The 23156-nt window shown below is 46.1% G+C and overlaps 1 protein-coding gene across 2 annotated transcripts in view; it reads left to right on the forward strand.

Annotated features, from left to right (window-relative positions):
- The window catches only part of ABCA4 (ATP binding cassette subfamily A member 4), a 319079-nt gene that overhangs the window by 35432 nt on the left and 260491 nt on the right, over positions 1-23156 (forward strand). For both annotated transcript variants that reach the window (XM_056523119.1, XM_056523115.1), the window contains one exon: positions 21417-21614. In XM_056523119.1, the coding sequence (XP_056379094.1) occupies positions 21417-21614 (198 nt within the window). The remainder of the gene's footprint in view (positions 1-21416; positions 21615-23156) is intronic.

Here is a 23156-nt window from a genome sequence, read left to right on the forward strand (position 1 = left end):
TGGTCTTCTAGGGGAGGCGGTCTTCTAGGGGGGCGGTCTTGTGGGGCAGGTGGTCTTCTAGGGGAGGCGGTCTTCTAGGGGAGGCGGTCTTCTAGGGGGGTTGTCTTGTGGGGCAGGCGGTCTTCTAGGGGAGGCGGTCTTCTAGGGGGGCGGTCTTCTAGGGGAGGCGGTCTTCTAGGGGAGGCGGTCTTCTAGGGGAGGCGGTCTTCTAGGGGAGGCGGTCTTCTAGGGAAGGCGGTCTTCTAGGGAAGGCGGTCTTCTAGGGGAGGCGGTCTTCTAGGGGAGGCGGTCTTCTAGGGGAGGCGGTCTTTTAGGGGAGGCTGTCTTCTAGGTAAGGCGGTCTTCTAGGGGAGGCGGTCTACTAGGGGAGGCGGTCTTGACAGTCTTCTAGGGGAGGCGGTCTTGACGGTCTTCTAGGGGAGGCGGTCTTCTAGGGGAGGCGGTCTTCTAGGGGAGGCGGTCTTCTAGGGGGGGCGGTCTTCTAGGGGAGGCAGTCTTCTAGGGAAGGCGGTCTTCTGGGGCAGGTGGTCTTCTGGGGCAGGCGGTCTTCTGAGGGAGGCGGTCTTCTAGGGGAGGCGGTCTTCTAGGGCAGGCGGTCTTTTAGGGGAGGCGGTCTTCTAGGGGAGGCGGTCTTTTAGGGGAGGCGGTCTTCTAGGGGAGGCGGTCTTCTAGGGCAGGCAGTCTTTTAGGGGAGGCGGTCTTCTAGGGGAGGCGGTCTTTTAGGGGAGGCGGTCTTCTAGGGGAGGCGGTCTTCTAGGGAAGGCGGTCTTCTAGGGGAGGCGGTCTTCTAGGGAAGGCGGTCTTCTAGGGGAGGTGGTCTTCTAGGGGAGGCGGTCTTCTAGGGGAGGCGGTCTTCTAGGGGAGGTGGTCTTCTAGGGGAGGCGGTCTTCTAGGGGAGGCGGTCTTTTAGGGGAGGCGGTCTTCCAGGGGAGGCGGTCTTCTAGGGGAGGCGGTCTTTTAGGGGAGGCGGTATTCTAGGGGAAGCGGTCTTCTAGGGGAGGTGGTCTTCTGGGGCAGGCGGTCTTCTGGGGGAGGCGGTCTTCTAGGGGAGGTGGTCTTCTAGGGGAGGCGGTCTTCTAGGGGAGGTGGTCTTCTAGGGGAAGCGGTCTTCTAGGGGAGGTGGTCTTCTGGGGCAGGCGGTCTTCTGGGGGAGGGTGTCTTCTAGGGGAGGGTGTCTTCTATGGCTACTCTGCATAATGTATGGTGGACTGAAAATCCATTACAGAAAATCAAACCTAGACAAGTGGGTGGTCTTTTGGAGCGGTTTCCGTTGTGTCCCCAGAGCATTTATGCCCCCACAGTTTTATATCCCCTTTTATGCCCCCACAGTTTTATATCCTCTTTTAGGCCCCCACAGTTTTATATCCCCTTTTATGCCCCCACAGTTTTATATCCCCTTTTATGCCCCCACAGTTTTATATCCCCTTTTATGCCCCCACAGTTTTATATCCCCTTTTAGGCCCCCACAGTTTTATATCCCCTTTTATGCCCCCACAGTTTTTTATCCCCTTTTATGCCCCCACAGTTTTATATCCCCTTTTATGCCCCCACAGTTTTTTATCCCCTTTTATGCCCCCACAGTTTTATATCCTCTTTTAGGCCCCCACAGTTTTATATCCTCTTTTAGGCATAGAAGGGGATATAAAATACTGATGATCCACTTTTTGTCTTACAATGTGGCTTCTTGTCAGTTCCCCCCCAAAACTATAACTCTATTCACTTAACCTTATTGCCATGATGAGCACCAGGAGCCGCCTGAAGTTGGGTCATCGTGTTTCCTTCACTCCAGAGGCGTAGATAATGTTTGGCGAGGTGAAGTGTCACCTGACCAAGGGCACAAGGGGCATTCTGCCATAGTTTACAGCTGTACGTGTGTCTGAAGGACACGTATACAGTCGAGACCAGCTGTCACCCAGGTATCTAGGGCAATGGGGCAAATATCTGGGGCAAGCGTCTGAGGGTTGTAGTGCCCGGATCGCTGCTTTTACAGATCTGAATAATAAAACCAATCAGCATGAAGAGAGAATGGAGGTAGAAATCCCACCTGGGGCTCGGGTCACCGGTATGTTACTGGCACAGTCGGTATTTTGGCCATCCTGACAGTATTTTTTATATTAAAAGTATTAGCAAAGCAATGGCCGGTATTTATCCAACCAATCCTCCAACTCCTGGAATGTCATACCATATGCTATACCAGTGTTTCCCAACCAGGGGACCTCCAGCTGTTGCAAAACTACAACTCCCAGCATGCCCGGACAGCCAACGGCTGTCCGGGCATGCTAGGAGTTGTAGTTTTGCAACAGCTGGAGACACCCTGGTTGGGAAACATTGACCTACACTATTTACTACTATATAGTCCAACATGCTGGGAGTTGTAGTTTTGCAACTGCTGGAGGCCCTCCTGATTGGGAAACACTGACCTATACTATATATTACTATATAGTACAACATGCTGGGAGTTGTAGTTTTGCAACAGCTGGAGGCACCCCTGGTTGGGAGACACTGACCTATACTATATACTAATTAGTCCAACATGCTGGGAGTTGTAGTTTTTGCAACAGCTGGAGGCACCCCTGGTTGGGAAACACTGACCTATAATATATACTACTATACAGTCCAACATGCTGAAAGTTTTAGTTTTGCAACAGCTGGAGGCACCCCTGGTTGGGAAACACTGACCTATACTATATACTACTATATATTCCAACATGCTGGGAGTTGTAGTTTGTAACAGCTGGAGGCACCCCTGGTTAGGAAAGACTGACCTATACTATATATTACTATATAGTCCAACATGCTGGGAGTTGTAGTTTTGCAACAGCTGGAGACACCCCTGGTTAGGAAAGACTGACCTATACTATATACTAATATAAAGTCCAACCTGCTGGGAGTTGTAGTTTTCGTTTGGAGCAGCTGCTGAACCACAGGCTGTATCAGGAAATGCTGGGAGTTGTAGTTAGTAACTAACTGCAACTTCCAGATTTAATTAAAAAAGCGATCAAAACAAAAATGCTCCTGGTATAAAACTACAGATCGGGGCACAAAGAATGATCCCTCATAAGGAGAAATAAAAAAGTTATAGGGGTCAGAATAGGACGAAATTTCCCTGCGCATATGTGTATCCTGTGATGTCACGCATATATAATTAATTATGCTAATTAGCATGGCCGGTATTTTTTCCAAGAAAGTGGGCGACCCTACCTGGGGTCAAGACCCCTCTGCCACATAGGAAGACCCCAGAAATGTACATGAGCACCTGGTGGGCAGTGACCCTACAGATTTAGCATTGGGGCCGGTATTATGGGCCGCACCTGACTCTGACCCATTATGTCACCACCGCGTTGACTCTATTTCTACTAATCTGCAGATCTGGCGCAGAAGATGTCGGAGTAAACGTTATATTGTCTGTGGGGATGAAACGCGTCTCTGCTCCGGTCGTTTCTGTAAACAATAAGTCACTTGTGTGTAATCCGGGTTAATCCGGCGCTCGCTGCGCTCCGATACTTTGTGACAGGTTTTCCTGTAGACCGACACAATGACTGACATTTCCAGTATGATCGCGCCGCAAAAACGCTTCCAAAAAACGTTAAGTAAAAGGCCGAGGCCTGAGGGGCTGTGAGGTGAGGCGCAAAAGTATTCATACCCCAAATAAAAGAGTAAAGGGAAAGAAAACATCATAGTAAAGTATTCAGGGGTCTGCTGTAATATAAAGGGGTCTGCAGTGATATAAAGGGGTCTGCAGTGATATAAAGGGGTCTGCAGTGATATAAAGGGGTCTGCAGTGATATAAAGGGGTCTGCAGTAATATAAAGGGGTCTGCAGTGATATAAAGGGGTCTGCAGTAATATAAAGGGGTCTGCTGTAATATAAAGGGGTCTGCAGTGATATAAAGGGGTCTGCAGTGATATAAAGGGGTCTGCGGTAATATAAAGGGGTCTGCAGTGATATAAAGGGGTCTGCAGTGATATAAAGGGGTCTGCAGTAATATAAAGGGGTCTGCAGTCATATAAAGGAGTCTGCAGTGATATAAAGGAGTCTGCAGTAATATAAAGGGGTCTGCAGTAATATAAAGGGGTCTGCAGTGATATTAAGGGGTCTGCAGTCATATAAAGGGGTCTGCAGTAATATAAAGGGGTCTGCAGTAATATAAAGGGGTCTGCGGTAATATAAAGGGGTCTGCAGTAATATAAAGGGGTCTGCAGTGATATAAAGGGGTCTGCAGTCATATAAAGGGGTCTGCAGTAATATAAAGGGGTCTGCAGTAATATAAAGGGGTCTGCGGTAATATAAAGGGGTCTTCAGTAATATAAAGGGGTCTGCAGTGATATAAAGGGGTCTGCAGTAATATAAAGGAGTCTGCGGTAATATAAAGGGGTCTGCAGTGATATAAAGGGGTCTGCGGTAATATAAAGGGGTCTGCAGTGATATAAAGGGGTCTGCAGTGATATAAAGGGGTCTGCTGTAATATAAAGGGGTCTGCGGTAATATAAAGGGGTCTGCAGTGATATAAAGGGGTCTGCAGTCCTATAAAGGGGTCTGCAGTGATATAAAGGGGTATGCGGTAATATAAAGGGGTCTGCAGTGATATAAAGGGGTCTGCAGTCATATAAAGGGGTCTGCAGTAATATAAAGGGGTCTGCAGTGATATAAAGGGGTCTGCGGTAATATAAAGGGGTCTGCTGTAATATAAAGGGGTCTGCTGTAATATAAAGGGGTCTGCAGTGATATAAAGGGGTCTGCAGTGATATAAAGGGGTCTGCGGTAATATAAAGGGGTCTGCTGTAATATAAAGGGGTCTGCGGTAATATAAAGGGGTCTGCTGTAATATAAAGGGGTCTGCAGTGATATAAAGGGGTCTGCAGTGATATAAAGGGGTCTGCGGTAATATAAAGGGGTCTGCAGTCATATAAAGGGGTCTTCAGTAATATAAAGGGGTCTGCAGTCATATAAAGGAGTCTGCTGTAATATAAAGGGGTCTGCTGTAATATAAAGGGGTCTGCAGTGATATAAAGGGGTCTGCAGTCATATAAAGGGGTCTGCAGTGATATAAAGGGGTCTTCAGTAATATAAAGGGGTCTGCAGTGATATAAAGGGGTCTGCAGTCATATAAAGGGGTCTGCGGTAATATAAAGGGGTCTGCAGTGATATAAAGGGGTCTGTAGTCATATAAAGGAGTCTGCTGTAATATAAAGGGGTCTGCTGTAATATAAAGGGGTCTGCTGTAATATAAAGGGGTCTGCAGTGATATAAAGGGGTCTACAGTCATATAAAGGGGTCTGCAGTGATATAAAGGGGTCTGCGGTAATATAAAGGGGTCTGCAGTAATATAAAGGGGTCTGCAGTCATATAAAGGGGTCTGCAGTCATATAAAGGGGTCTGCAGTCATATAAAGGGGTCTGCAGTAATATAAAGGAGTCTGCAGTGATATAAAGGAGTCTGCAGTAATATAAAGGGGTCTGCAGTAATATAAAGGGGTCTGCAGTGATATTAAGGGGTCTGCAGTAATATAAAGGGGTCTGCAGTAATATAAAGGAGTCTGCAGTGATATAAAGGGGTCTGCAGTCATATAAAGGGGTCTGCAGTAATATAAAGGGGTCTGCGGTAATATAAAGGGGTCTGCAGTAATATAAAGGGGTCTGCAGTGATATAAAGGGGTCTGCAGTAATATAAAGGGGTCTGCAGTAATATAAAGGGGTCTGCGGTAATATAAAGGGGTCTGCAGTAATATAAAGGGGTCTTCAGTAATATAAAGGGGTCTGCAGTGATATAAAGGGGTCTGCAGTAATATAAAGGAGTCTGCGGTAATATAAAGGGGTCTGCAGTGATATAAAGGGGTCTGCGGTAATATAAAGGGGTCTGCAGTGATATAAAGGGGTCTGCAGTGATATAAAGGGGTCTGCTGTAATATAAAGGGGTCTGCGGTAATATAAAGGGGTCTGCAGTGATATAAAGGGGTCTGCAGTCCTATAAAGGGGTCTGCAGTGATATAAAGGGGTATGCGGTAATATAAAGGGGTCTGCAGTGATATAAAGGGGTCTGCAGTCATATAAAGGGGTCTGCAGTAATATAAAGGGGTCTGCAGTGATATAAAGGGGTCTGCGGTAATATAAAGGGGTCTGCTGTAATATAAAGGGGTCTGCTGTAATATAAAGGGGTCTGCAGTGATATAAAGGGGTCTGCAGTGATATAAAGGGGTCTGCGGTAATATAAAGGGGTCTGCTGTAATATAAAGGGGTCTGCGGTAATATAAAGGGGTCTGCTGTAATATAAAGGGGTCTGCAGTGATATAAAGGGGTCTGCGGTAATATAAAGGGGTCTGCAGTCATATAAAGGGGTCTTCAGTAATATAAAGGGGTCTGCAGTCATATAAAGGAGTCTGCTGTAATATAAAGGGGTCTGCTGTAATATAAAGGGGTCTGCAGTGATATAAAGGGGTCTGCAGTCATATAAAGGGGTCTGCAGTGATATAAAGGGGTCTTCAGTAATATAAAGGGGTCTTCAGTAATATAAAGGGGTCTGCAGTGATATAAAGGGGTCTGCAGTCATATAAAGGGGTCTGCGGTAATATAAAGGGGTCTGTAGTCATATAAAGGAGTCTGCTGTAATATAAAGGGGTCTGCTGTAATATAAAGGGGTCTGCAGTGATGTAAAGGGGTCTACAGTCATATAAAGGGGTCTGCAGTAATATAAAGGGGTCTGCAGTGATATAAAGGGGTCTTCAGTAATATAAAGGGGTCTGCAGTGATATAAAGGGGTCTGCAGTCATATAAAGGGGTCTGCGGTAATATAAAGGGGTCTGCAGTGATATAAAGGGGTCTGTAGTCATATAAAGGAGTCTGCTGTAATATAAAGGGGTCTGCTGTAATATAAAGGGGTCTGCAGTGATGTAAAGGGGTCTACAGTCATATAAAGGGGTCTGCAGTGATATAAAGGGGTCTTCAGTAATATAAAGGGGTCTGCAGTCATATAAAGGGGTCTGCAGTAATATAAAGGGGTCTGCAGTAATATAAAGGGGTCTGCAGTGATATAAAGGGGTCTGCAGTGATATAAAGGGGTCTGCGGTAATATAAAGGGGTCTGCAGTCATATAAAGGGGTCTTCAGTAATATAAAGGGGTCTTCAGTAATATAAAGGAGTCTGCAGTGATATAAAGGGGTCTGCAGTAATATAAAGGGGTCTGCAGTCATATAAAGGGGTCTGCAGTCATATAAAGGGGTCTGCAGTGATATAAAGGGGTCTGCAGTAATATAAAGGGGTCTGCAGTAATACAAAGGGGTCTGCAGCGATATAAAGGGGTCTGCAGTAATATAAAGGGGTCTGCAGTAATATAAAGGGGTCTGCAGTGATATAAAGGAGTCTGCAGTAATATAAAGGGGTCTGCAGTAATACAAAGGGGTCTGCTGTAATATAAAGGGGTCTGCAGTAATATAAAGGGGTCTGCAGTCATATAAAGGGGTCTGCAGTAATATAAAGGGGTCTGCAGTGATATAAAGGAGTCTGCAGTGATATAAAGGGGTCTGCAGTCATATAAAGGGGTCTGCTGTAATATAAAGGGGTCTGCAGTAATATAAAGGGGTCTGCAGTAATATAAAGGAGTCTGCAGTGATATAAAGGGGTCTGCAGTCATATAAAGGGGTCTGCTGTAATATAAAGGGGTCTGCAGTAATATAAAGGGGTCTGCGGTAATATAAAGGAGTCTGCAGTAATATAAAGGGGTCTGCAGTAATATAAAGGGGTCTGCAGTCATATAAAGGAGTCTGCAGTCATATAAAGGAGTCTGCAGTCATATAAAGGGGTCTGCAGTAATATAAAGGGGTCTGCAGTAATATAAAGGGGTCTGCAGTAATATAAAGGGGTCTGCAGTCATATAAAGGGGTCTGCGGTAATATAAAGGAGTCTGCAGTAATATAAAGGGGTCTGCAGTAATATAAAGGGGTCTGCAGTGATATAAAGGGGTCTGCAGTAATATAAAGGGGTCTGCAGTAATATAAAGGGGTCTGCGGTAATATAAAGGGGTCTGCAGTCATATAAAGGGGTCTGCAGTAATATAAAGGGGTCTGCAGTAATATAAAGGGGTCTGCAGTAATATAAAGGGGTCTGCAGTGATATAAAGGAGTCTGCAGTCATATAAAGGAGTCTGCAGTCATATAAAGGGGTCTGCAGTAATATAAAGGGGTCTGCAGTAATATAAAGGGGTCTGCAGTGATATAAAGGGGTCTGCAGTCATATAAAGGGGTCTGCAGTAATATAAAGGGGTCTGCAGTAATATAAAGGGGTCTGCGGTAATATAAAGGGGTCTGCGGTAATATATATTAATATATAATATCGACCCATAATGACCTACAGGGTGAGTTGTGTCCCAGTCAGTAATAGACACCACACAGCAAAAGTAACAAGTAACATACACACTGTAATAGTCCTACAAAGAATGTATACCGTACCCCACGTGTCATGGACTGTGCCCATCCCCTCTGTTACATAGACTGCTCCCCGTACCCTCTGTTACATAGACTGCTCCCCATACCCTCTGTTACATAGACTGCTCCCCATACCCTCTGTTACATAGACTGCTCCCCATCCCCTCTGTTACATAGACTGCTCCCCATCCCCTCTGTTACATAGACTGCTCCCCGTACCCTCTGTTACATAGACTGCTCCCCATCCCCTCTGTTACATAGACTGCTCCCCATACCCTCTGTTACATAGACTGCTCCCCATCCCCTCTGTTACATAGACTGCTCCCCATACCCTCTGTTACATAGACTGCTCCCCATCCCCTCTGTTACATAGACTGCTCCCCATCCCCTCTGTTACATAGACTGCTCCCCATACCCTCTGTTACATAGACTGCTCCCCATCCCCTCTGTTACATAGACTGCTCCCCATCCCCTCTGTTACATAGACTGCTCCCCATCCCCTCTGTTACATAGACTGCTCCCCATACCCTCTGTTACATAGACTGTTCCCCATCCCCTCTGTTACATAGACTGCTCCCCATACCCTCTGTTACATAGACTGCTCCCCATACCCTCTGTTACATAGACTGCTCCCCATCCCCTCTGTTACATAGACTGCTCCCCATACCCTCTGTTACATAGACTGCTCCCCATACCCTCTGTTACATAGACTGCTCCCCATCCCCTCTGTTACATAGACTGCTCCCCATCCCCTCTGTTACATAGACTGTTCCCCATCCCCTCTGTTACATAGACTGCTCCCCATCCCCTCTGTTACATAGACTGCTCCCCATCCCCTCTGTTACATAGACTGCTCCCCATCCCCTCTGTTACATAGACTGCTCCCCATACCCTCTGTTACATAGACTGCTCCCCATCCCCTCTGTTACATAGACTGCTCCCCATCCCCTCTGTTACATAGACTGTTCCCCATCCCCTCTGTTACATAGACTGCTCCCCATACCCTCTGTTACATAGACTGCTCCCCATCCCCTCTGTTACATAGACTGTTCCCCATCCCCTCTGTTACATAGACTGCTCCCCATACCCTCTGTTACATAGACTGCTCCCCATACCCTCTGTTACATAGACTGCTCCCCATCCCCTCTGTTACATAGACTGCTCCCCATCCCCTCTGTTATATAGACTGCTCCCCATACCCTCTGTTACATAGACTGCTCCCCATACCCTCTGTTACATAGACTGCTCCCCATACCCTCTGTTACATAGACTGTTCCCCATCCCCTCTGTTACATAGACTGCTCCCCATACCCTCTGTTACATAGACTGCTCCCCATCCCCTCTGTTACATAGACTGCTCCCCATCCCCTCTGTTACATAGACTGCTCCCCATCCCCTCTGTTACATAGACTGCTCCCCATCCCCTCTGTTACATAGACTGCTCCCCATCTCCTCTGTTACATAGACTGCTCCCCATCCCCTCTGTTACATAGACTGCTCCCCATCCCCTCTGTTACATAGACTGCTCCCCATACCCTCTGTTACATAGACTGCTCCCCATCCCCTCTGTTACATAGACTGTTCCCCATCCCCTCTGTTACATAGACTGCTCCCCATCCCCTCTGTTACATAGACTGTTCCCCATCCCCTCTGTTACATAGACTGCTCCCCATCCCCTCTGTTACATAGACTGCTCCCCATCCCCTCTGTTACATAGACTGCTCCCCATACCCTCTGTTACATAGACTGCTCCCCATCCCCTCTGTTACATAGACTGCTCCCCATCCCCTCTGTTACATAGACTGCTCCCCATCCCCTCTGTTACATAGACTGCTCCCCATACCCTCTGTTACATAGACTGCTCCCCATCCCCTCTGTTACATAGACTGCTCCCCATCCCCTCTGTTACATAGACTGTTCCCCATCCCCTCTGTTACATAGACTGTTCCCCATACCCTCTGTTACATAGACTGCTCCCCATCCCCTCTGTTACATAGACTGCTCCCCATACCCTCTGTTACATAGACTGCTCCCCATCCCCTCTGTTACATAGACTGCTCCCCATCCCCTCTGTTACATAGACTGCTCCCCATACCCTCTGTTACATAGACTGCTCCCCATTCCCTCTGTTACATAGACTGCTCCCCATCCCCTCTGTTACATAGACTGCTCCCCATCCCCTCTGTTACATAGACTGCTCCCCATCCCCTCTGTTACATAGAATGCTCCCCATACCCTCTGTTACATAGACTGCTCCCCATACCCTCTGTTACATAGACTGCTCCCCATTCCCTCTGTTACATAGACTGCTCCCCATCCCCTCTGTTACATAGACTGCTCCCCATCCCCTCTGTTACATAGACTGCTCCCCATCCCCTCTGTTACATAGACTGCTCCCCATACCCTCTGTTACATAGACTGCTCCCCATCCCCTCTGTTACATAGACTGTTCCCCATCCCCTCTGTTACATAGACTGCTCCCCATACCCTCTGTTACATAGACTGCTCCCCATACCCTCTGTTACATAGAATGCTCCCCATACCCCCTTTCTCACAAAGACTACTATCTACAGAGGGGATCAAAAGTTTGGGCACCCCAGGTAAACATTTGTATTAATGTGCATAAAGAAGCCAAGGAAAGATGGAAAAATCTCCAAAAGGCATCAAATTACAGATTAGACATTCTTATAATATGTCAACAAAAGTTACATTTTATTTCCATCATTTACACAAAATAACAGAAAACAAAGAAATGGGGTCTGCAAAAGTTTGGGCACCCTGCAGAATTCATAGCATGCACTGCCCCCTTTGCAAAGCTGAGACCTGCCAGTGTCATGGATTGTTCTCAATCATCATCTGGGAAGACCAGGTGATGTCAATCTCAAAGGTTATAAATGCCCAGACTCATCTGACCTTGCCCCAACAATCAGCACCTCGGGTTCTTCTAAGCAGTTGTCTAGAAATCTGAAACTGAAAATAGTTGACGCTCACAAAGCTGGAGAAGGCTATAAGAAGACAGCAAAACGTTTTCAGATGTCAGTATCCTCTGTTCGGAATGTAATTAAGAAATTTCCGTCATCAGGAACAGTGGAAGTTAAAGCAAGATCTGGAAGACCAAGAAAAATATCAGACAGAACAGCTCGCAGGATTGTGAGAAAAACAATTCAAAACCCACATTTGTCTGCACAATCCCTCCAGAAAGATCTGGCAGACACTGGAGTTGTGGTTCACTATTCCACTATAAAGAGATACTTGTACAAATATGGTCTTCATGGAGAGTCATCAGAAGAAAACCTCTTCTACGTCCTCACCACAAAAATCAGTGTTTGAACTTTGCAAATGAACATATAGACAAGCCTGATGCATTTTGGAAACAAGTTCTGTGGACCGATGAGGTTAAAATGTAACTTTTTGGCCGGAATGAGCAAAGGTACGTTTGGAGAAGAAGGGGAACAGAATTTAATGAAAAGAACCTCTGTCCAACTGTTAAGCATGGGGGTGGATCAATCATGCTTCGGGGTTGTATTGCAGCCAGTGGCACAGGGAACATCTCACGAGTAGAAGGAAAAATGGATTCAATAAAATTTCAGCAAATTTTGGATGCTAACTTGATGCTATCTGTGAAAAAGCTGAAGTTAAAGAGAAGATGGCTTCTACAAATGGATAATGATCCTAAACACACCTCGAAATCCACAGGGGATTACATCAAGAGGCGTAAGCTGAAGGTTTTGCCATGGCCTTCACAATCTCCTGACCTCAACATAATTGAAAATCTATGGATAGACCTTAAAAGAGCAGTGCGTGACAGACAGCCCAGAAATCTCAAAGAACTGGAAGACTTTTGTAAGGAAGAATGGGCAAAGATACCTCAAACAAGAATTGAAAGACTCTTGGCTGCTACAAAAAGCGTTTACAAGCTGTGATACTTGCCAAAGGGGGCAGAACAAGATATTAACTCTGCAGGGGGCACAAACTTTAGCAGACGCCATTTTTTTGTTTTGTGTTATTTTGAAAGTGTAAATGATGGAAATAAAATGTAACTTTTGTTGACATATTATAAGAATGTCTAATCTGTAATTTGATTGCTCCATCTTTCCTTGGCTTCTTTATGCACATTAAAGGGGTATTCCAGGCCAAAACTTATTTTTTATATATCAACTGGCTCCGGAAAGTTAAACAGATTTGTAAATTACTTCTATTAAAAAAATCTTAATCCTTCCAATAGTTATTAGCTTCTGAAGTTAAGTTGTTGTTTTCTGTTTAACTGCTCTCTGATGACTCACGTCCCGGAAGCTGTCCAGCTCCTATGGGGATATTTTCCCATCACGCACAGCTCCCGGGATGTGACATCATCATTGAGCAGTTAGACAGAAGACTTCAGAAGCTAATAACTATTGGAAGGATTAAAGGGGTATTCCAGGCAAAAACTTTTTTTTATATATATCAACTGGCTCCGGAAAGTTAAACAGATTTGTAAATTACTTCTATAAAAAAAAAATATTAATCCTTCCAATAGTTATTCGCTTCTGAAGTTTTCTGTCTAACTGCTCAATGATGATGTCACGTCCCGGGAGCTGTGCATGATGGGAGAATATCCCCATAGGAACTGCACAGTTCCCGGGATGTGAGTCATCAGAGAGCAGTTAGACATAAAACTACTCAACTTCAGAAGCTAATAACTATTGGAAGGATTAAGATTTTTTAATAGAAGTAATTTACAAATCTGTTTAACTTTCCGGAGCCAGTTGATATATATAAAAAAAAGTTTTTGCCTGGAATACCCCTTTAATACAAATGTTTACCTGGGGTGCCCAAACTTTTGATCCCCACTGTATCTATCTCATATCTAACTATCTATCTCATATCTATCTAACTATCTATCTATCTCATATCTATCTCATATCTATCTCATATCTATCTATCTATCTATCTATCTCACATCTATCTATCTATCTCATATCTATCTATCTATCTATCTATCTCATATCTATCTATCTATCTATCTATCTCATATCTATCTCTCTATCTCATATCTATCCATCTCATATCTATCCATCTCATATCTATCTATCTATCTATCTCATATCTATCTATTTATCTATCTATCTATCTCATATCTATCTATCTATCTCATATCTATCTATCTATCCATCTCATATCTATCTATCTATCTCATATCTATCTATCTCATATCTATCTCATATCTATCTATCTATCTCATATCTATCTATCTATCTATCTCATATCTATCTATCTCTCTATCTCATATCTATCTATCTATCCATCTCATATCTATCTCATATCTATCTATCTCATATCTATCTATCTCATATCTATCTATCTATCTCATATCTATCTATCTCATATCTATCTATCTCATATCTATCTATCTATCTATCTATCTATCTATCTATCTATCTCATATCTATCTATCTATCTATCTATCTCATATCTATCTATCTCATATCTATCTATCTCATATCTATCTATCTATCTCATATCTATCTATCTATCTATCTATCTCATATCTATCTATCTATCTATCTCATATCTATCTATTTATCTATCTATCTCATATCTATCTATCTCATATCTATCTATCTATCTCCTATCTATCTCATATCTATCTATCTATCTCCTATCTATCTCATATCTATCTATCTCATATCTATCTATCTATCTATCTCATATCTATCTATCTCATATCTATTTATCTATCTATCTCATATCTATCTATCTCATATCTATCTATCTATCTATCTCCTATCTATCTCATATCTATCTATCTCATATCTATCTATTTATCTATCTATCTCCTATCTATCTCATATCTATCTATCTCATATCTATCTATCTATCTCCTATCTATCTATCTCATATCTATCTATCTATCTCCTATCTATCTCATATCTATCTATCTCATATCTATCTATTTATCTATCTATCTCATATCTATCTCATATCTATCTATCTATCCATCTCATATCTATCTATCTAGGACCACTGCCCTTTCCCTTTGCGGCTCCTTCGCTCTTCATCACGTGACCTTTCTTGCACTTGTTTTTGGCCACAAATAATCCGTCTCCTGAGTCAGCAGAAAAGCCTAAATCTCGGGCTCAGTAATCGTCTTAGGCCTTGGAGGCTTCTGGCCTCTTATCTGGTGACCGAGCTCCATTCTCTCCATCACAGCAGATCATTTATTTGTGGAGGAGCTGGGGTCAATAGGTCACATTCTAGAGAGCAATGCAGCGCTGCAGCAGCTGAGTCATCCCTATTGGGCCTTGTTCACACTGACTCAGCTCCCTCAGTGACCAGAAGATTTCTGGGAAAGAAGGAGAATGATTTGTATCATCTGGAGCCATAATAAGAAGATTACAGAAAGTCTCCTGAGTCACCGGGAGCGGCCGATACATTTACCTTATTATCTGGTCCGAAATGTGTCGGGGTCATCATCCGGTGATTCAGCCGGTCATTGGTTTCACTGGAATTAATGCGAGAAACAATACTTTAGGAGAGTGTTTCCCAACCAGGGTGCCTCCAGCTGTTTAAAAACTCCCAGCATGCCCAGACAGCCTTTGGTCCATCCCATAAGTGCAGTGTTGCCCAAACAGGCTGTCCCCAGCTGTTGCAAGACTACAACTCCCAGCATGCCCAGACAGCCTTTGGTCCATCCCATAAGTGCAGTGTTGCCCAAACAGGCTGTCCCCAGCTGTTGCAAGACTACAACTCCCAGCATGCCCAGACAGCCTTTGGTCCATCCCATAAGTGCAGTGTTGCCCAAACAGGCTGTCCCCAGCTGTTGCAAGACTACAACTCCCAGCATGCCCAGACAGCCTTTGGTCCATCCCATAAGTGCAGTGTTGCCCAAACAGGCTGTCCCCAGCTGTTGCAAGACTACAACTCCCAGCATGCCCAGACAGCCTTTGGTCCATCCCATAAGTGCAGTGTTGCCCAAACAGGCTGTCCCCAGCTGTTGCAAGACTACAACTCCCAGCATGCCCAGACAGCCTTTGGTCCATCCCATAAGTGCAGTGTTGCCCAAACAGGCTGTCCCCAGCTGTTGTAAAACTACAACTCCCAGCATGCCTGGAAAGCCTTTGACTTGGTCTAATGCAGTGTTTCCCAACCAGGGTGCCATAGCTGTTGCAAAACTACAACTCCCAGCATGCCCGGACAGCCTTTGGTGAATCCCATAAGTGCAGTGTTACTCAACCAGGGTTCCTCCAGCTGTTTAAAAACTACAACTCCCAGCATGCCCAGACAGCCTTTCTACATCCCATAAGTGCAGTGTTACCCAACCCGGCTGTCACCAGCTGTTGCAAGACTACAACTCCCAGCATGCCCAGACAGCCTTTGACATGGTCTAATGCAGTGTTTCCCAACCAGGGTGCCCCCAGCTGTTGCAAAACTACAACTCTCGGCATGCTGGGAGTTGTAGTTTTGCAACAGCTGGAGGTACCCTGGATGGGTAACACTGCACTGACAATTGTTTATTTTCCATCAAACACAGAATTACTGTCCTGTCTTGTCCGGTGGAGTTGAGTTCCATCTATTTGGGGTCCGGTTCTTGTATTTGGGACAATTCAGAAGAGGAAAAATGTAAAATCGTGAATAGATTTTTGAGTTGAAACCAGAGATCCCCACAATAGGACATGAAGTTTTGTCATGGGGTCCTGTGCAGTGACGTGCGGCGCAGGATGTAATGACTGTCTGACTGAATGGCGGTATTATACTGGGACCCAATCGGATCAGTCATCTCCCTCCGTCAGCCATAATACACTGGCAGGTAACCGGATCCCCCTGGGGCCACATTAGTTCCTCTCTGATGATTCCTCGTTCCCCATATTGATTGGTAACAAAGGGCGCCCCATTATCTTCTCAGCAGATAAATATGTCCGCCGGGCCCATCAGATCTGAAACGTGGAGATCCAGGGATCACTTTCTGACCAGTTCCCTCTATGGGGTCGTTGTATGTAAAGAGCTGTTCATGGATTTTCTGGTCTGACAACTTAAAGAAGCACTCCGGATTGTGTTCCTATTGCCCATATCCAGCACACTCCACATCTCAAGTCCTACGGCGCCATCTTTTTTTATTCCAGAACAGATGCGTCCATGTTTTTCATTATTGTAACTTGGTCATGTGATCACCAATCTGACCCACAGAAAATCACAATGTTTAATGTGTCAGAGAAAGTGGTCAGTCCTGGTCAGCTGACTTCATCTAAACTCCAAGATGACCTCATCACCTATCAGATCCCTCTGCGCAGTTCACAGTCCTCTCCCTTTCCAGCTCTATCTGTATACTGCTGCTATCTCTATGGATCAGGATATGTATTAGCTATACTCCCTTCCAGCAATATCTGTATATTGCTGCTATCTCTGTGGCATCAGGATATATAGTAGTTATACATTTCCCCTCCAGCTCTATCTGTATACTGCTGCTGCTATATCTATGGGATCAGGATATATAGTAGTTATACACCTCATATCCAGCTCTATCTGTATAATGCTGCTATCTCTATGGGATCAGGATATATAGTAGTTATACACCTCTCCTCCAGCTCTATCTGTATACTGCTGCTGCTATCTCTATGGGATCAGGATATATAGTAGTTATACACCTGCCCTCCAGCTCTATCTGTATACTGCTGCTGCTATATCTATGGGATCAGGATATATAGTAGTTATACACCTCATATCCAGCTCTATCTGTATAATGCTGCTATCTCTATGGGATCAGGATATATAGTAGTTATACACCTGCCCTCCAGCTCTATCTGTATACTGCTGCTATCTCTATGGATCAGGATATGTATTAGCTATACTCCCTTCCAGCAATATCTGTATATTGCTGCTATCTCTGTGGCATCAGGATATATAGTAGTTATCCATTTCCCCTCCAGCTCTATCTGTATACTGCTGCTATATACAGCAAGTAGAGCAGCACACAAGTCCAGAAGTAAAGGGTGCACGCTCTGGTCGGACCTGAGGCCTTGCACTATTTGGTGTGAATAAAGCCACTTCTATTTTGCACCTGAATTTGGAGTGCTGCCTGTGTTTGACACTGCTGTATACTGCTGCTGCTATATCTATGGGATCAGGATATATAGTAGTTATACACCTGCCCTCCAGCTCTATCTGTATACTGCTGTTATCTATGGGATCAGGATATATAGTAGCTATACACTTCCCCTCCAGCTCTATCTGTATATTGCTGCTATCTCTGTGGCATCAGGATATATAGTTGTTATACACTTCCCCTCCAGCTCTATCTGTATACTGCTGCTGCTATCTCTATGGGATCAGGATATATAGTAGTTATGCACCTCATATCCAGCTCTATCTGTATACTGCTGCTATCTCTATTGGATCAGGATATATAGTAGTTATACACCTGCCCTCCAGCTCTATCTGTATACTGCTGCTACAGTGGGGCAAAAAAGTATTTAGTCAGCCACCAATTGTGCAAGTTCTCCCCCTTATAAAGATGAGGCTGTAATTATCATCATAGGTTATAACCTCAACTATGAGAGACAGAATGAGAAAAAAAATCTATAAAATCACATTGTCTGATTTTTAAAGAATTAATTTAATTATGGCGGTGTAGTGTGTTACTGATGGTAGCCTTTGTTACTTTGGTCCCAGCTCTCTGCAGGTCATTCACTAAGTCCCCCGTGTGGTTCTGGGATTTTTGCTCACTGTTCTTGTGATCATTTTGACACCACGGGGTGAGATCTTGCATGGAGCCCCAGATGGAGGGAGATTATCAGTGTTCTTGTATGTCTTCCATTTTCTAACAATGTCTCCTACAGTTGATTTCTTCACACCAAGCTGCTTGCCTATTGCAGATTCAGTCTTCCCAGCCTGGTGCAGGTCTACAATTTTGTTTCTGGTGTCCTTCGCCAGCTCTTTGGTCTTGGCCATAGTGGAGTTTGGAGTGTGACTGTTTGAGGTTGTGGACAGGTGTCTTTTATACTGATAAGTTCATACAGGAGCCATTAATACAGGTAACGAGTGGAGGACAGAGGAGACTCTTTCCCAGTCTTTCTCCATTTTTGTTTGTTTTCCGTTTAGGTTCCGTTGTTGCTGTTGCTGTTATCTCTATAGGATCACGTTGTATAGTAGTTATACACTTCCCCAGCTCTGTATACTGTAAACTACTGCTGCTATCTCTATTGGATCAGGATATACACACTGCTCAAAAAAATAAATAAAGGGAACACAAACAACACATTGTAACTCCAAGTCACTGACACTTGTGTGAGATCCCACTGTCCACTCAGGAAGAACACTGATTGACAATCAATTTCACATGGAACAGACAACACGTGGAAATTATAGGCAATTAGCAAGACACCCCCAATAAAGGAGTGGTTCAGCAGGTGGTGACCACAGACCACTTCTCAGTTCCTATGCTTCCTGGCTGATGTTTTGGTCACTTTTGAATGCTGGCGGTGCTTTCACTCTAGTGGTAGCATGAGACGGAGTCTACAACCCACACACAGGGCTCAGGTAGTGCAGCTCATCCAGGATGGCACATCAATGCGAGCTGTGGCAAGAAGGTTTACTGTGTCTGTCAGCGTAGTGTCAAGAGCATGGAGGCGCTACCAGGAGATAGGCCAGTACATCAGGAGACGTGGAGGAGGCTGTAGGAGGGCAACAACCCAGCAACAGGACCACTACCTCCGCCTTTGTGCGAGGAGCAGCAGGAGGAGCACTGCCAGAGCCCTACAAAATGACCTCCAGCAGGCCACAAATGTGCATGTGTCCACTCAAACGGTCAGAAACAGACCCCATGAGGGTGGTATGAGGGCCCGACGTCCACAGGTGGGGGTTGTGCTTACAGCCAACACAGTGCAGGACATTTGGCATTTACCAGAGAACACCAAAATTGGCAAATTCGCCACTGGTGCCCTGTGCTCTTCTCAGATGGAAGCAGGTTCACAGACGTGACAGAGTCTGGAAACGCCGTGGAGAACATTCTGCTGCCTGCAACATCCCTCAGCATGACCATTTTTGCGGTGAGTCAGTAATGGTGTGGGGTGGCATTTCTTTGGGGGGCCGCACAGCCCTCCATGTGCTTGCCAGAGGTAGCCTGACTGCCATTCGGTACCGAGATGAGATCCTCAGACCCCTTGTGAGACCATATGCTGGTGCGGTTGGCCCTGGGTTCCCCCTAATACAAGACAATGCTAGACCTCATGTGGCTGGAGTGTGTCAGCAGTTCCTACAAGAGGAAGTCATTGATGCTATGGACTGGCCGCCCGTTCCCCTGAATCCGATTGAGCACATCTGGGACGTCTCGCTCCATCCACCACAGACTGTCCAGGAGTTGGCGGATGCTTTAGTCCAGGTCTGGGAGGACATCCCTCTGGAGACCATCCTCCACCTCATCAGGATCATGCCCAGGCGTTGTAGGGAGGTCATACGGGCACGTGGAGGCCACACACACTACTGAGCCTCATTGGGACTTGTATTAAGGACATTACATATAGATGGATCAGCCTGTAGTGGGGTTTTCCACTGTGATTTTGAGGGTGACTCCATATCCAGACCTCCAGGGGTTGATGATTTCCATTGATAATTTGTGTGATTTTGTTGTCAGCGCATTCAACTTTGTAAAGACGAAAGTATTTCATACGATTAGTTCATTCATTCGGATCTACGATGTGTTATCTTAGTGTACCCTTTATTTTTTGTGCTATATATGTGATCAGGATAAATATTAGTAATACACCTATCCTCCAGCTCTATCTGTATACTGCTGCTATCTCTATGTGATCAGGATAAATATTAGTAATACACCTATCCTCCAGCTCTATCTGTATATTGCTGCTGCTATCTCTATGGGATCAGGATAAATATTAGTAATACACATCTCCTCCAGCTCTATCTGTATACTGCTGCTATCTCTATGGGATCAGGATAAATATTGGTAATACACATCTCCTCCAGCTCTATCTGTATACTGCTGCTATCTCTATGGGGTCAGGATAAATATTAGTAATACACATCTCCTCCAGCTCTATCTGTATACTGCTGTTATCTATGGATCCAACATGTTGGTCGTGAATCACTTCTACATTGAGCTCCTTATTTTGGTTTTATATTTTTCACCTTAGTAAATATGTGGGAGATCAGAATTGTCTACAGAATACAGTGACCCCCCCCCCCCCCCCGACTTATGATGGCCTCGACATATGATCATTTCAACATATGATGGCCTCTCAGAGCCCATCGTATGTTGAAGGCAGCATCGACATATGATGCTGCTGTGTGTCGGGGCCATCGTACAAACAGCTATATGACAGCGCTGACAACTTCACCAACTGACAGATCGTTGTTTAATGTCCCCGTGTGCCCCGTTCTGCCTCCTGTTACTCACATGCTGTCCTGCTAACTCATACAGGCTTCCACTGTGAGCTCTGTGTAAGCCCCGCCCCCCCAGTGCAGCCATAGCCAATAGCCTGCTGCATCTTGCTGCAGGCATCCAATGAGCTGCTGGCTGCCCTCCCCTTCCTTTCCTATAGAGCTGTAGTCGGCAGGATGGTAATGGAGGACATTCTGTCCCCCCTGAAGGTATATAAAGAACTGTACAGTACTGTATACAATGTCACACATCACATACAATACATATACACACTATACACCCCATACATCAATGTTTCCCTATCAGTGTGACTCCAGCTGTTGCAAAACTATAACTCCCAGCATGCCCAGACAGTCAATGGCTGTACATGCATGCTGGGAGTTGTAGTTGTGCAACAGCTGGAGGCACCCTGGTTTGTTAAACACTCCCCATACAATGGTCATCCCAGAACCAATTGGCAGTTTCCCATAGAGATATGTATTCAACATACAATGGTTCCGAGGCCCCAGAACCAATTACCATTTTTACATAGACATATGTACTCGACATATGATGGTTATAGGGACCTTATCCTGCCCATAAATGCTTCCTATACAATAAGATAATTGTAATAATCTCATTTCTCTGTAGTTCGCCTCCGGGATACCTGACCTGACTCTGAAGGACATCGCCTGCAGCCAGAGCCTCCTGGAGAGATTCATCATCTTCGGCAGCCGCCGCGGGATGCACACCGTGCGCAACGCCATGTGCGTCCTGTCCCAGCAGAGGCTACAGAGGGTAGAGGACGTGCTGTACGCCAACATCGACTTCTTCAAAGTTTTCGAAATTGTAAGTTCTTCTCCTTCTGTATGGTCCAGATAATAAAGTGTTAAACGCTCCAATTACTGAGAGTTATGTCTCAGGTTTAGCCAAAGTAAGAATTATATTAATGATGTTTAAAAAATGGGGTTCGTAGTTTTCTATTTACCACACCTCTGTACTCCTCCAGACTCCTCTGTCCTCCTCCAGACCCCTCTGTCCTCCTCCTCCAGACCCTTCTGTCCTCCTCCAGACCCCTCTGTCCTCCTCCTCCAGACCCTTCTGTCCTCCTCCAGACCCTTCTGTCCTCCTCCAGACTCCTCTGTCCTCCTCCAGACCCCTCTGTCCTCCTCCAGACCCTTCTGTCCTCCTCCAGACCCTTCTGTCCTCCTCCAGACTCCTCTGTCCTCCTCCAGACCCTTCTGTCCTCCTCCAGACCCTTCTGTCCTCCTCCAGACCCTTCTGTCCTCCTCCAGACCCTTCTGTCCTCCTCCAGACCCTTCTGTCCTCCTCCAGACTCCTCTGTCCTCCTCCAGACCCTTCTGTCCTCCTCCAGACCCTTCTGTCCTCCTCCAGACCCTTCTGTCCTCCTCCTCCAGACCCCTCTGTCCTCCTCCAGACCCCTCTGTCCTCCTCCAGACCCTTCTGTCCTCCTCCAGACCCCTCTGTCCTCCTCCTCCAGACCCTTCTGTCCTCCTCCAGACCCCTCTGTCCTCCTCCTCCAGACCCCTCTGTCCTCCTCCTCCAGACCCTTCTGTCCTCCTCCAGACCCTTCTGTCCTCCTCCTCCAGACCCTTCTGTCCTCCTCCAGACTCCTCTGTCCTCCTCCAGACCCTTCTGTCCTCCTCCAGACCCCTCTGTCCTCCTCCTCCAGACCCTTCTGTCCTCCTCCAGACTCCTCTGTCCTCCTCCAGACCCTTCTGTCCTCCTCCAGACCCTTCTGTCCTCCTCCTCCAGACCCTTCTGTCCTCCTCCAGACCCCTCTGTCCTCCTCCAGACCCTTCTGTCCTCCTCCAGACCCCTCTGTCCTCCTCCTCCAGACCCTTCTGTCCTCCTCCAGACCCCTCTGTCCTCCTCCTCCAGACCCCTCTGTCCTCCTCCTCCAGACCCTTCTGTCCTCCTCCAGACCCTTCTGTCCTCCTCCTCCAGACCCTTCTGTCCTCCTCCAGACCCCTCTGTCCTCCTCCAGACCCTTCTGTCCTCCTCCAGACCCCTCTGTCCTCCTCCTCCAGACCCTTCTGTCCTCCTCCAGACCCCTCTGTCCTCCTCCTCCAGACCCTTCTGTCCTCCTCCAGACCCCTCTGTCCTCCTCCTCCAGACCCTTCTGTCCTCCTCCAGACCCTTCTGTCCTCCTCCAGACCCCTCTGTCCTCCTCCAGACTCCTCTGTCCTCCTCCTCCAGACCCCTCTGTCCTCCTCCTCCAGACCCCTCTGTCCTCCTCCTCCAGACCCCTCTGTCCTCCTCCCTCCAGACCCCTCTGTCCTCCTCCTCCTCCCTCCAGACCCCTCTGTCCTCCTCCTCCAGACCCCTCTGTCCTCCTCCAGACCCCTCTGTCCTCCTCCCTCCAGACCC

The sequence above is a fragment of the Hyla sarda genome, chromosome 6 (genome assembly GCF_029499605.1).
Source record: "Hyla sarda isolate aHylSar1 chromosome 6, aHylSar1.hap1, whole genome shotgun sequence".
NCBI classification, from domain to species: Eukaryota; Metazoa; Chordata; class Amphibia; order Anura; family Hylidae; genus Hyla; species Hyla sarda.